This window comes from Sinohyriopsis cumingii, chromosome 14, assembly GCF_028554795.1.
Source record: "Sinohyriopsis cumingii isolate HCF-2022 chromosome 14, ASM2855479v2, whole genome shotgun sequence".
NCBI lineage: Eukaryota > Metazoa > Mollusca > Bivalvia > Unionida > Unionidae > Sinohyriopsis > Sinohyriopsis cumingii.
The window spans coordinates 29,171,379-29,187,746 of NC_142974.1; the positions used below are offsets into that span (position 1 = coordinate 29,171,379).

A 16,368-nucleotide genomic window follows, 5' to 3' on the forward strand; every position below is an offset into this window, starting at 1 on the left:
TTTCTGTCTCTGTCTAAAATTCTCCACTTGCGGTAATGAAGAAGGTAACGCAGGTTCCGGAACAAATTCTTGCGAGGAGAGAAAATCCACAAAATCCCAATTCACCTCTTCTGAAAGTAAGTCCGGGTTCCCTTGGGCGGTCTCCCCTGCTGGTGCACCCCATTGGATCGTTTTCTGAGTTTCCGTCATGTTGAATCACTGTCGCATAGATTGACTGCACACAAGCGCTAGCGAATCTATATAGACTACGTGACGTCACAGACTGCTCTCTTCGGATTGGATGCGAGCTGACTGAATTTTGTAACGCGTGTTCGGATTGGTGAATGAACTCAATCCGTTTCAATCCTACCTCTGCCTATAAATAAGCGCAGTTCACTGCATTGATTCACCTCTTCTCGTCGCTTCAAGATGTGGACCACAGTTGAGTCATCCACCCTTGTGTCTTCCATGATGTTTCGGACAGACTTGCTCATGTATGTCCGATCCAAGTGGACCGTTGTCCACAGAACAAACACCAGCCTGTGGATACGTAGGATCTACGTTGAAAGACAAGGATGCCTGAAAAGAGTGCTAATTTACGGGCCAACAGTGAGACGCAGCCTAAGGACAAGAAGAAGACCAATGCGGTGCCATTTATGTTAATGAATACATTAACATAAACCCAAAGGCCCTTTTCAGGGCCAGCCATATTTCTCGAAAAGAGATAGCCTTTCCATTGCCTACCCCTTTTTTAAAAAAATTTAAAAAAAAAAATCCCATGTTCAATTTCCCTTGACGCTATAGAGTCCCACCCTGTTTAAATTCCTTTGACGCTATACAGTCCCAATTCCCATGTTCAATTCCTCTTGAGGCTATATCGTCCCACGATTTTTCTCTATGTTAAATTCCCATTGAGGCTATATGTTCCCACGATTTTTCTCCATGTTAAATTTCCATTGAGGCTATATGTTCCCAAGGGTGTTTTTAATGCTAATTCCCATTGAGGCTATACTATCCCTATTCACTACTCATTACCAGTATATTAGATATCTGGTTGACATGAACTAGTTCATTTGTAATGGTACATTTATTAAATTTCATTTTGATCTTTAAATAATTATCAATGAACCTCCAGTCAGAAGCCCAACCGTCCCTGGCACTCAAAGTAAATTCACAGCGTCAGCTAGTATCCTAGCCATCAATGACCGTCCCATTAAATACACATCTGAACGTGACGTTAGCATGGAAACGTCCACAAATAAGCGTTAATCAGATGACGGTGACTGGCAGACTTCGAAAAGTCGTCGCTGTTCCTCGTGGTCATTTAAGAATAATGTTTCTACATACGTCAATTGTTCGAACAGATATACCAGCCTAGTTGACAAAGATGACACCAACGACCTCGCACTGGAATCAGTAAAGACAATCAAGGTCAGTTGACGGACAATATTGCACTAAAAAAACAATTAAACGGTGTGCGCGTCTACTGTCCACATGAACCACAACCAGATGCATCGGACGTGTAAGGTGTAAGTTGTGCGTCGGGCATATAGCAAGCACAAGAACTCTCTAAAATACCAGCGATGTGTAACTTGGATAGGAAATGTACCATACTCTATGACACTAAGTTTGTCGCGATTATGGAGTATGTTGGTGCATTTCCAGAGATGACAATTCATGGAAATACATTAAAATTAGAAGCACACGAAGAATACATAAGAACTACATAACGCGTAAAAGTCGTGGCTGCAAGTATGGTAAAACAGGACTCCGCACAAAAAGGGGTACGACAAAATAAACCAAGGAGAAGATGTTTATGACATTCCCAGAAAGATCAAGGTTGTCCAAAACATTAAACTCAGACACAAAATACAAGAACGACAACCGGCTAAAGACGTTTACAACAGAAATCTTGCCGACCACATTCTAAATTCAGAAAGTAAAGTGTATTCTCAGAACCCTTTCATTATAGTTGTCCGACACGTTGATTCCGGTCCATCCATCATACTGTACACTGATGCACGGATACAGGATATTAAACGATTCTGTTGTACGATGGAGGAAACGGTATTAGGTGTGGATCAAACATTTAATCTTGGAGAAATGTATTTAACATCAACAGTGTTAAAAAATCAGAGCACATTTAAGAACCGATACCGGAGAGTCTCCTACTTTTTCCGGCCACTCTTTTCTACATGGTAAATCTGACTTTGAAACTTAAATGCTTTTTTCTCACAAGTTGCCAGTCATTTCACAGATGAAGAAATAGAAAACATTATTGTCGGCTCAGATGACGAAACTGCGATTTGCAAAAGTTTAAAGAGGTCATTCCCTGGAGCGACATAGATTGTTTGTACTCTTCACTTGAAATAAAATGTAACTGATTATTTTAAAAATAGGGTCGGCGTCACCGTGCAAGATAGAAAATCAATTGTTAACACCATTTTCGATGACGAAGGAATTGCACATGCCGATAATTATGTAGTATTAGAAGTGAGAATAAAACATGCAACATATGTCATTTCGGAAAAAGCGTCGGGTTTCCAGCCATACTTCGAACGAGTCCTACCAATACTGAAAGATCATGTTAACTTTCCTGCGAGGGTAAAAGATGTGGACGCCCACTGGACAAATAATAATGCAGTCTGCCAATATCATGAAGATTGGAACCAAGTGGAAGCAAAGAAAAATTAGATCCGATCTGATAGACGTACTACAATCGATTCTCAGTTCCTAGTAAAATGACGCCGAAAGATTGATTGGAAGAGGCAATTTCAAGCTGGCATCCAATTATATGCACCACGGAGTTTACATTGACGTGTGGAGAGAGAGAGAGAGAGAGAGAGAGAGAGAGAGATGTTCCATTTTTGGCATCATTTTAATTAAAGCGTATTATGAGCCATAATAAAACATTATAACAAACCACATTTGTTATTTATGATTTATGTATTTAAGTCCGTACAATAAAAATTATAATATTTAATGTACATTACTATAATTAATTTCGCAGTATTGTATATTTGTCCCTATTACTGTCCATTTCAGCACATTACTGTGTTTAGGGAGACCCCCGCAGGAAGTTGACTGGCAAAGCCGCTTATGTACTTGAAAGACTCGTTGGTTTAAATTTTCAAATATTTCCTGTGTCTGTTTGCCAAAGGACATATTCAGAGATAAGTGTTCCAGAAATATCTGTACAAATAAAAATTAAATTAAGATCATAAGCGGTGGATGTGTTGTATGTGACAGTATTTCAGAAATACTACTATGGAAACCCGGGATGCTAGGTTTTGGAGAGCTTTGCCTTTGGAGAAGAAGGTACATTAGTATTTCTTCTCGATAATATGTTATAATTTTTAGGATAAAACAGTTATATTTTTTAGCATAAAATGGTTGCAGAAAACATCGCTATAATATTGTTTTTCATCTGTTCATAATGCCATATAAATAATATGTTGTTTTCTGTTTTGCTTAACTTCTTGTGTTTTAATGCCTGTCAGGGAGCTAGCTTCGATGTCGTAACCTCAACTTGACTTGTGATTGGAGGTAGGAGTAGGTGTACTAATATTATTACTAGTCAGGGAGCATATGTAAAGGTGTCTGTCCAATGTACATTTATTCCAGTTTTTCACATAACTAGCACGATGGACAAGTTCATAGAGAAATATGAATGGTCCCTTCATAGATCCCCACAGAACAGTGCTGTGCCTAGTATAATACAGGTTTATGCACAAGATGACATTGGTTTAATTTGTTTATATTAAATTGCTGTGTAACTGATGCATCATTTTCATGGCAAATTCGAGCCTCAAAGTCATTGGCATAGCTAGGATATTTTTGCACCTATGCAGATCATACTGATGGTGCCCTTCCTAATCTATAGCTTAAAATAATATTTCGTGGTCCCCAGGGTTTTTCATACTCGTTTTATGCTATAGTAAAAGTCACACAGGTCAAGTATGTAGACATTTAAGACTGAAGTGCATATGGCAAAATCAATGTTAAAGTACATTGACAATTTTGGACGAAATGAACCTATGGGTGTGATCCAGTACAATCCGGATAGAATGTTGTGTGCTGTGATGTCACAATGAACGCTGCTCATATCGATAAACAAACTCGTACTACCCTACATTGTGACGATTCCACTAAAAATGTTCTCTTCTTGACCCAAGTTTAGTACATAGCCACAATTGTAAAAAACCACAGAGATCAATCATTTTCATCAGGAAGTTTCTTGATGACACTTAAGGTGCAGATCATTCTAAAATCAGGATTGAAAATACTTTGGTTAAAGAAAATTAATGTTAAATTTCAAAAGAACAATTTATATATAATTGAAAATGATTTTAATTATATAGTTTTTAAATAGCAGAATGATGTATGTTAATAATGTGCCTTTTATTTTTGCAGGCTAAGATTTGGATGGAAAATTCAAACAATGAGCCTAGCTTTGTAATGTTTTTTTTAGCCTAGGCCAAGCAAGTCAAAACCAGTACACAAATTAAATTTTTTGGTAAGTGGTTATGTTAGGATTGTATTTAATGTCATATATGTAGTGGTCTAATATGTCAGTCAGTTACATCATCTTTTAGAATTTGCATGTAAAACCCAAATTCCATGACAGTTTAGTTTATAAGAGCGTCATACCTGGCATATTTGTTTTTCTTTATTATGAGCCCGCATCTTATTGAAGGGTCACAGAGTTTAGCATCTGAATGATATAAAATTTTGAAATAAATTCCATTGAGTAAATTTGAATATCCCATCCCACAAAAAAGCATGCACATAAGTATGGATATATTAAATTGTTTTAGAGTCCAAATACAAATAAATGATAATTATCATAAGTTTCAATATTTATATTGTAGTTTTTACAGTTTACATATTTTTTACACTATGTTAATAGTAATAGTACTTCTAATTTTCATAGAGGGTAAGTCATTCAGTCAAGACTTTTCATCCCTAGAGTGAGGATAATAAACAGAAAGTGTACATGATATTCATTTTTGTGTTGAGATGTTGTACGAAAACAATGTAAACATTATATTGCATGAAAATGATAAAATTACACATGTTTGAGGAAAACAAACTTTCTATTATTGTTGATGCTTACATAGGAGAAATTTCGTTGAAAAATAACACAAATTATATTTAACTGATTTTCTTTATTACTTATCCAAGGTATATCTTGGGCTAAAAATACCATTATATATATGAAACAAATACCCTATAAATTGCGATCATTTTATATTTTATTAGCACCAGGTTTGAAGGTATTGGTTTATTAAAAACAGCAACATATACACAATCTTTAGGATCATTCAACATGAAGCATTTCATAGAGGATAAAACAGCACAAAGTAAGATTGCTGAGGCCTGCGAAAAGCCTATTGAAGTTGAAGCACGTAAAAAGCTTAAAGGCAATGTGTCTTAAATAAATACCTTTCTAACTCTAGATTCTGTGCTAGATGTACAAATTATTATGCTCATTAATGAAAGAGAAATACAGTGACCCCCTCCATATATGCCACCCACAATCACCAGTGGCAAATTCCTTTACAAGACCAGTTTTCTCAGCAGTGAAGATTTTGTGTACAAAAATACCCCTTCTTACTTCATTAAGTAATCCTATTATAGTTACTGATGTCTGTTTCCCAATTTTAGTTCTCAATAATGAAAGAAGTGCTGGCCAAACTACATTATAACATGTACCAGTAATGGTTATTATTATATAATTATATCATCTTTAAACATACATTTACAGGAATTGGTTCAGCAATGTTGTGAGAAAATATTTGGCTTTGCACAGCTATGGAGATTTTTGTTTTGATGATTATAGCTGGATATATTTGTCAGGATCATAACATGGTCACCTTAAGCTATGTGTAGATTTTGTTGATTCATGCAAGAAGAGAAATTAACCTTAAACAAAACAGGGTACCTGAGAAAGACCAAAACATCATGTTGCAGTACATGTTTTGCCACCTTTATAAATATGGCATATAATTTTCTCTACAAAATTTCATCTGTATGATTAAATTGTTCTACTGTACAAGTAGCAGCATAGGAATAAATCATCACAAAACTTGTACATTTCATCATGTAAACAGAAAAGCTATAATTTAAGAGAAAACGTTGAAGTTATTTGACTACAACAATTGGGAGAGTTTGAGACTTTTTGTTAAAGAATTATGAACAGTGTTGATGTTGGAAAGATTCAAATAAACAGTATTGTACAAGATAAGATTATTAAGCATTAGTGAGTAAAAGGAAGTAAATGGAAAGAGAATGATTCTAAATGCCAGCTGATGTTTGTACCAAGATTTACATGGCATTTTTGAATGTTTTTTGCAATGTATGTGCAAATAATTGTCCACTTGCATATCATGTGTAAAATTAACAGTTATCAATGTATGTTTGGTTGAAATAAGTCTGTTCTTAAGACAGGAAAAACCTTTTAATACTTAATTTTACTTTGAAATAAAGATACATTGAAGTTACATATAGCCATCTCACCAGACTGTCTGTGTAGGGGTTCAAGTCTCGGGCATGGCCAGTTGGGTACATGAGAAGGCTTGCCAGTAGCTTTGCTTGTGTCTATGGTTCTTTCCAGGATTTTCCCAGGTTCTTCCTCCACCATTTGTACTGGCCACCATGTATAGCCTATCTTGTGCTGAAAAATGGCGTTAAACCCTACATCAACAACAACAGAAAGCTTTCTTACTACATACACATATCACAAATATATTTCCTTTCTGTAAAGGCCATCTCTCTTATACAGTCACTTTTCTGGTGCAGAATGGGTGCCTATATAAGAGAGGAACTCCTGTACATTCAAAACTGTCTTCAGATATCATTTAATTTCTCAAATTGACTGATCCCAATGGAATTTATCAAATTATTTGTGAAAGTTTATTCATGTATGAAAACCTATGTCTAACCAGCTGGCACGTTAAGCCATATTTCCAAACTTTAAAATTTATCACATTAATCTTGGCATTTATGATTCTTTTACCTGCATTTTAATGGAACAGTAATCTATTGTTAAAATTATGTTCCATAATCTCTGTACTTGTTCTTATTGTATTAAAATCGATTTAAGTTTTAAAGTACAGCATTAAAATCTTTGAAATTTCTTACACTGCCAGGTGCATTTAAAATATAGGTATTAAGAGATAATAACTTATCACTATTTACTGAGTTTAAGATGAAATGATCTTAAATAATTAGAACTCTCATAGAAACAAGTCTGCATAAGATTGAAATTTAGAGCAGTTGAAGGGATTTTGTACCACCAAAGACAAGCATTATATATTTTTTGGAACTTTAATTTTTTTTGGTTTTCATTTTCATTAGTGTTTCGTCCTCGTGAGCCATACACACAGTATGATCTCCATATCCTTGCAAGCTGTCTGTTGAGAGAAGAAGGTAGGTTCAGAATGACAATTTTAATTAATCCATGACAATTGTGCTTAATACAAATTTGTGGAATTTTTTCTTTGATTTAATTCAGTTACCTTTCTTACTTGTCATATTATTACTGGCATTGTATTTGGTTAGGTATTTTCTTATGGTAGATATCTTCTAATGGTACATTATATCACTTTAAATCACATGCTAATTGGCATGTAGTGGGAATTAATACAACTGGAAAATAATGCTTAATAGTTATTGATAATGAGCAGTATTTGTGTAATCAGATATTGCTACTTTATTGAAACTTTATTTGATAAAGCTTTGCCTGTATATGGTGGTATCTTTAAAAATTGTTGTGCACACAAACACACACACACACACAGTGGAAGGCAGGGTGAGACCACTGCTGGGTTAGGAAACACCTGGCTGCCATAAATGGAAGACAAGGTGAAACCACTTTTTGGTTAAGAAAGACTTGACCATTGACCGAAAAAGACACCTGACTGTTGATTATGACATTTCTGTAGGCAATTTGCTGGGTGGATTCCATACTACAGATATATTGCCCCTTCCATCCCCACCCCACCTCCTACTATCAACTGAGCAATACCCATATTTTTACTTGTTGTTATTGTTCATGTCCTGGTTTGTTTTAGCCATGTTATGATATGTTATACTTGACATAACAACCTGAATTAACCATATTGAAACAGGAGACCATTTTGCCCCAATTCCCTTTCGCGAGATGATTCGATAAATGGCAGCCAAATGAAAAATATGAAACTGCACATATCACAGGAAAACTATACCAACTGTGATAAACAAAATAACAAAACAATAGAATTTAAAAAAATATTTTTATCAGGTTAAAGTATGCTTGTCATTAAAAGAGATTACTCTTGTACATTTATGAATATTTTGAACTCTTGAACAAATATATAACTAGATAGCAAACAAACATTACAATTTTCTCTTAGTAAACGATTATAATTAATTAACAGTTGGTTAAGCGGAACTGGTTATTGATTGTGAAATTCTGACCAATTCTCTTCACTAAGACACACACACAAGCATGAAAACAGTTATATACATAATTATGACATATAGGAAATGATATGTCTATTTTGGTTCCAGATGTTGTTGTTACAGTTTAAGCATTATCATTTTATGTTTCATGAACCTTCCCTGAAACTGTTACAAATGATTATTGTACGTAGTAAAGAATATCATAGACTTTAACTCAGCAACAGTATTTTGTACCATATATTTCAAATCTTTTCTTATTATTTATCAGAGAAATTTAGTAATTTTCTCACAGCTATTATTTTCTTTCAATACCATTTTCTTTCAAGCATGGAGTCAGTCGAGATTTTTGGGGGATTTCCATTTATAGGCCAGACTGGTGGCCCGATAATGTGAAATTCCATCCAGTACCCTCATGAGAGACAAAAAGGTGTATGTATTTAATATGCAGTAATTGTTTGGTACCTAATTTTGCAAAGTATGAATGTAAGTACAGACAGGCTACCACCTGTTTTTCTCACAGTTTTGTTATAGTCTAGAGCATATGTTTGTCCATTAGCTATTACTACTTTTGTAACCACTCAAAAGGCTATATCTCTGATTTCAGTTAAACTTTATAAGATGATACTAATATTGGGAAAGCTCAGTGAAATATATGATCTGTATTAGATGATTTTGTATCACATTGACTTAATATGTTAACACAGATGAGTCCACAATTTTGATCTGATTCTGCCCCAGAATTGTGTCTATGTTTATATATATGACTATGATGGTATGTGTATGTGGATTTGTCATGTTGACACACAAAGTCAGGTTAAAATCTCTGTAGAGTAACAATTAAAAAATCTCTAATCTGTATGATAAAATTATTTATTCATTTTATAAAACATCTGCTTGTATTATCCTGCATTCCTGAGTCTGTAAAATCCAATGAAAACAATTTCAGTTCTGTTTGGTACATATTTGTAATATCTCTCAGCCTGTGCACCTCCAACTGTTGTTGCATGTCTAATGAGAATCTCTTGCAGCACAGACATTCGTCCTATTACTCTTGCCATTAAATACTCTGAATGTGGTGCAGCTGGTGACATTTGCTGTGCAGTCAACCTGGCCTCCAGGACATTGCACAGCAAAACCTTTCCCCATCAGCCATGCTTCAGTTCAACACAGGTTGTTTTCTACTGTAGTCCCCACAATATATTGCTTTTCTGTAATAGTTTCACAGGTAATTCCAACAGTTTGCGAACTTTGACCAGGTCTCTTTTCAGGTCTAAATCTAATGGCACTGTGTCTTGCATCAAAAGCAACATTTATTTGTTCAGAATGCTGAACACCGTGCATGACATTAACCTGTCTGACTAGTTTCAGCTTGTGTGCCATATCTATTTCATTAAGCTCCACAGTTGCTTTGCCTACAATGTTGGAGGCCCTATGCATAGATGTTCTGCTAGGTGGCGGAATGTCAGTGACTGCAAGCAAGTATCTAGCCCTGGTGTTGCCCATTGGTGTATCTTGTAGTCCAGCTTGAAACATCATATTTACAGCAGCAGGATTTGGCCCAGGTTTATTTGTTTTTATCTCCTCATACAACTTATACTCTGGTGACTTAAAGCTGCAGTATTTACACACCATAGTTTGCTTCCAAGCAAGTCCCCATTTTATTTCATTAGCAATTTGGAACTTTGGTCTGCCACATATGTTGACTTGATTACCATGGCGATAAATGATAATATTCCACATTTCAACATTTTGTTTTCATACAGATCATACATGTCCCATTGTGCTCATTCAGTTCTGTATTTTTCTGATCCAGTTTTGCTTTGGTTGATAGTCATAGAATTTTTGCAGACCCAGATGTGCCATTACAGTCTGGTGCCTGAACTGACTGGAGACCCCCATTTGTCAGCTTTGTCACTGTTATGGGAGAGGTCTTGTCTGCATCCATTGTTCTGGCCACTGGAACAGATGCAGTGCTGGAACATGGTAGAGTATCATCAGTCAGATATATGACTCCTTTGTTATGTGGACTATATCCAGGTTTAACAAAAGTTGTCTTCCTCTTCTTGTACCCTTTCATGGTTTCAGTTACAATGACTGCATGTAAAATACAAAAAGTATCCTGTCTCTCTCACTTATATAAGTAGGAAAAGGCATGCTAGCTTGGTTTCAGAGAACTACACCAACTCTGCAATACCACTGGAAGTCTATTGTATGAGGACTCCTCCCCTTCATGGGTGGAAATGATGACATGAACTTGGTTAGTATCCCTAGCTAGCGTATTTAGATGCTTCCAGATTTCAGGTGTTATTTTTGATTGACAGGCTCTGGTTTAATTGCTTCACACCTGATAAGGAAAACTATTGATGTTTATGACAAAGGAATGGAGAGACTTTGCCATAGAATAAAATTTGTCAACTTCAGGTTTTAAATTCTCATTAAAATTTAAGTTTAAATTGTCATATAAAAATGTGTCATTTACTTTGAACTGAATTTTCTTGGAAAGTTGAACAGTCAAGTTTAATTTCTGGCACTTTCCAGATTGGTGTTAGCACTAAAAACTAATTATAGTTTATTTGAAGTGTTTATCTTAGTTAGCAAAATCACAATTAAACTTTAAGTTTTGCACATTTTTGACATTCAGCCATTTAGAATTGGCTTGTGCTTGTTTTACAGTGGTGTGACAGCTAAAAGCATATAACTCATATTCATGGATGAAATTCTTTAAAACTTTGCAGCAGTATTTAAGAGACATTGATTTGATCATGGATGGAAGTTTTGTCCATTGAGATGAAATTGTCTAACCCTGTCATGGCAGTATTGATTAAACTTTAAATTGCTATAAACATTTTATTATTAACATGACATTTTCATACCTTGTGCATATTGACTGTGGCAACTAGAAAATATAATTAAAATGTAAAAAATTTAATTTAAATAATTTTTAATATTTAAGAAAAAAGAATTTTTTCCAACATAAATTCACAGAAATTGTATCTGTTGGAGATGACACTTGTTATTAAAAGCAACAGTGTGTTCCTACACCATATACCAGTTGCAATGAAGGATTTGTTTTCAAGGCCTGTCAACGAAAATCTCTTTAAATGCTGTGCTAGCATGTAATAGTGATTGTTGAATATGAACAGGAAGTGTAACATCCAATAGATTATATGGCCTATTGTCATATAGGGATCCTAGACAAATATGTGGAAGGAAAAGCATGCCCACAGAGTGGCATTAATGGTAAAGTTGAGAAGTCTGACTATTCCAATGGAGCTCGATGCATCCGATTTATGCCACAATAGTTTGTGTGTGAATGTGGATCACCTGATTCTAGAACCTCATTCCATTAAAACCAATAGGCAGAGCTGTAAAGGTTATGGGCATTGCACTGGCCGTGGTGACATTCCAGACTGCATGATAAAGTTGAAATTGTAACACGGAATAATACAGGTACATGTATCATGATATATCCTATACACCAACCCACATCCATATTAAATTATGTCTTGCATGGAAGGAATGAAGGATGGATGGATGGATGTGTTGAGTAAGAAGGAGAAAAGAGTGTGGTCTTCATTTTAGTAGACCATGCTGGTATGACAGTGCTCTCTTGAATACATTCCTTCCTTCCTTCCATTCATTTATTCATTCATTCAATCATTAATCTAGCAGCAGAGGGGGTGAATCCCACAACTTTTAGAAGCCTCCAAATGCCGAAATAAGCCCTTTATAAAACCCACGCGCTGTTGTTCATGTAATTGTTGACGCGTTTTGTTGTTGTTTTCCCCCAGAAGGGGCGCCTCCTACAACTTCAGTGACTTTGTCGCCAACGCCGAAATAAAACCGCGAGGGCGCTTTGTTGTAAACGTGATGACAAAGTCATCATTGTCGCCGTTGTTGCTGCGTTTTGTTGTCGTCGCCCCCTCTGCTGCTCTCTAGCTGAAAATTGTATCTAGCCCAACTCGATACCGTGTTCGAGGATCATGTAAGTTTATCGTTACAAATCCATGTGGTTTTGCCTGAGCATGACTAAAGAAATTCTTGAATTTATTTATGTCCATGTCGCCGCTGCACCAAGTTTAATGTATATTTCGTAGTGTGTGTACATCAACCCCATTAAACACCGCCAGGATATTACAATTATCCCTGATCACTTTTGGGATTTGTGTATATTGCTGGGTTACATAAATCACATCAGTGTTTTTATGTCTGCCGCGTGAAAATATCCTGGCAGGGTTTGATTGTTATCCAACATCACATCATCGTACATGACTAAATTATTGATGCCCCCGTCCATATCATCAATACTTGGTGCTTCATCGATATCAGTGATAAATTCAACAACATCATCGCCGCCGCTGATCGATTTTGCATTCTTGTTAAAATCTTTTCACACACTGTAGCATCGCTGATAGTCCACAGATGGAGCCACCAAATACAACTTATCATTATTAAATTAAGTAACAACTGCGTCTTACCGCTCCCAGATGGGCCTATAATTATCATTCAAATTGAATTTGGTAGCACCGAGTTATGTTTGATTGGCTCTCGTCGTTTTGTAGCAGAAAAGTCAGTGATCTCCATTAGATATATTATAAAATAATATGGATTTATATTGTGTGAAATGTAGAACACGTACCCCAACTGCAGACATAACAACCACTAATCGACAAGCGCTCACAGGCAAGTGTGAACGATGCGGCACAAAAAAGTTTAAATTTATTCCGTCAGGTGGAGTGGCGAAACCAAAGTCAGCGTCGAGTAAAAAAAAAAGGAGGTGATATCGCAGCCAAGTTAGGAAAATTACCAGGAACTCCGTGGGCTAATTACCCAGGAGAAAAACATCTCCCAGGATATAATTACTGTGGTCCTGGAACCCGACTTGATATCAGACTTGACGCCTTAGATCAACCAAACCCCAGAGAAGAACCAGTAAATCCCATCGATAGGGCATGCCATGTTCATGATGTAGCTTACCGAAATAAGGATTTGCAACAGCGCCATCTCATGGATGTGAAATTAATTCACGCGTTAAATGCCATCACTGATAAATCTTTCAAAGAAAAGTTAGCTAGCTGGTTAATAAAATCTGCAATGAAATCTAGGCTTGTATTAGGCACTGGTAATTCATTATAATGGAGTCAATTTATTATTCCCCAAGAGGATACTGGAGAGGTAGCACAGCAATCGGCAAGCTTGCCAGTGCAGCAAAAGTCACACGTGATACTGCTAAGAACTGGTTATCCCGACAGGCAATAAGGCAAATTTACCGACCACCGCCTAAACAAATTCACTTTGCGCATTTCAATGTTAGTGTGCCTAATGAAGTTCATCAGGCTGATATATTATTTCTGCCACATGATACCATTCGTCGCCGAACATACAAGTATGCGTTAACTGTAGTTGATGTTGCAAGTAGATACAAACATGTGGAACCGTTAGTGACTAAAACAGCATCTGAGGTTGCTTCTGCGTTTGAACGAATTTATCAACGAGGTGGTCTGCGATGGCCACAGCTGTTACAAGTTGATCCTGGTAAAGAATTTCAAGGTGCAGTATCGTCGTTGATGAAGCAACATAACGTTACCATCAGACGAGGGCATACTGTAATTCATCATGATCAGGCAATTGTTGAGCGATTTAATTGAACACTTGCCGAGGAATTCATTCAAAGGAATTCATTCAAGATAAAAGATCACGCGAATGGGTCGCAAGATTACCAAGCGTGATAGCTGCGCTAAATAATGTAATTACTCGAACAACCAACATGAAACCTATTAACGCAATTACCAAAAAAAATATACCACAACGACATGATTTTTCAGCACAACCAATACTGGGTGATGTCACTGTGAGATATTTATATGAACCAGGTGAACTTGAAGGCGGAAAAAAAAGAGCGACCGATCCTATCTGGAGCATCACCACACACAAGATATCTAACATAACTAGATCCACTGGTAGACCAGCAATCTACAGGCTGGATTCAACTGCTCCTCAACGTGGATTCACACGTGAGCAATTACAGTAATTCCAGAGGACACACAATTACCACCCCGATCACTTAACTAGCACCCAAGGTGCTGGCGCCTCTACGTCGATTACATTCAAGACAGGTCAGCCTCACATTATCACGTGTATGACCAAGATTGTTATCTTTTCTATCTACGGTAAATTGTCTTGAATTTTTATTTGAATACTGCATAACATTATACAATTACAGCTCGCACAGTAATTATTCTGCTGTTTTAACGCGTTAATAAATTCAACATCAAGGTCGAAGTCGCGGTTATTTTGTTTGTCACTCTGTTTGTAGCCGGCTAATTTTTTTCTTATTATGTCGCTGTTGTTCTCATCGCTATTGGCGTTTGACTCTTCCAAGATGATTCTTCTCAGTTGAGATATTCTTCTGACTCTGGACACAGCCAAGTAGACCAAGTTTGACCATTCGATTCGATCATCAATAATCCAGACAGTTGTATCACTGATAGTCAGTCCTTGAGATGAATGTATCATCGCTGCGTATCCCAGCGTCCACGGGGATTTATTAGCACACAGTGCATCTTTAGCAGCGTCAATGTCAACTAGCACAATATCATTCAATACTAAATTCTGTTTCCTTGACTGTCCTGGCATATCAACATCTATATTCTGTAACCGCGTATCAGCTGGTCTATAACATAACAGCACTGGCAACATTGGAAACTTTTCTTGTTGTAATTGAAATAGCTGCTGTTGGAGTGTGTCTCTAACTATCTTTCTACTTGCCACTATCAAATCATCTGGTTTCCACGCGCTCCAAAAGTCGCTTATTGAAGTTTCAGGAATCATCTCGTGCATAATTTCGCTTTGAATTTTATTCGGTTGAAATCTGATTAATGTTTTAAATTCCTTCAACGTTGCATCAAGTGCTCTATGATCATCAGACACTTCTTCATAATAATCAAGAAACTCTTTTAACCACAAATGCGGAGATGGACCAACAAAAGGTGGTGGCTGACCGTGATCGCCTCACATTGTCACTGCAGTATTCGCTGTTAGCAGCCAATCCAGGAATAATTTTAATATATCTAACAGTACCTTACATATCTTATCCCAAATTATTTTCCCGGGAATATAATTTGTTCCCATTCGATCTGACGTCCACACACCACCGCTGTATTTGAAAAAGCTGTGATAAGTACAAGAATTGACTCCTCGTTGTTTCTTCTCCCTGGCGAGCCTGTGTGTAGGTGTTAGCACAATCATATCTGAAGATTTTCCACAAAATAATTCAATCGCTCGAGTTGTCTTACCAGAACCACCCGGTCCGTTCAAATAAACAGTTTTGTGTCTAGTGATTGGATCATACACAGATGGTGCGTTCGACATTTCTGATAATTCTGATTTACAATAATCATCCTTAATTTCAACATCAGCAGATTCACAATATCCATGTAACATCTCTTTTTTTATTCTCCATGAACTCCATGATTCGTCGCTGCTTGTAAAACGAGCCAGTGATTCTGAATATCTTTTACTGATATAAAATGAATCCGTTGCAACTCTAACTGCAGTGTCAGGAAATCGATTTATCATTGATAGCAGATTTATAGAAACATAAGCCAGCATCGAAGATCTTAAATGTGTGTATTGAGGCGATTCTCCGCTAATATAACTTACAATTGTGCTCAACTTCCCCCGTCGGACAAGAGCGCATCCTCCCGATTACAAAATATATTTCTCGCAATGGCATCAGCAATTATAAAATTTAATTCAGCATCATCGATAATCAGTCGACAGGGATGTAGTTTATGATCATATACACCACCTTGAGTAAATTTACCGATTATTCTTCGTCCGAGATCTTTTGCTGTTTTTTCACTATTGCTGAGTTTAATCTTAAGAACTTTAGGAGCCTCGCCGACAATGACATCCATGAGAGTATTTGGACTCTCTCGTGCA

The 16,368-nt window shown here is 36.5% G+C and overlaps 1 protein-coding gene across 1 annotated transcript in view; it reads left to right on the plus strand.

Moving 5' to 3' along the window:
- LOC149783494 (uncharacterized) overlaps positions 1-16,368 on the plus strand; it is a 178,520-nt gene that overhangs the window by 75,911 nt on the left and 86,241 nt on the right. The window contains exon 2 of the mRNA XM_089931748.1: positions 7,339-7,410. Coding sequence (XP_089787874.1) covers positions 7,339-7,410 — 72 coding nt within the window. The remainder of the gene's footprint in view (positions 1-7,338; positions 7,411-16,368) is intronic.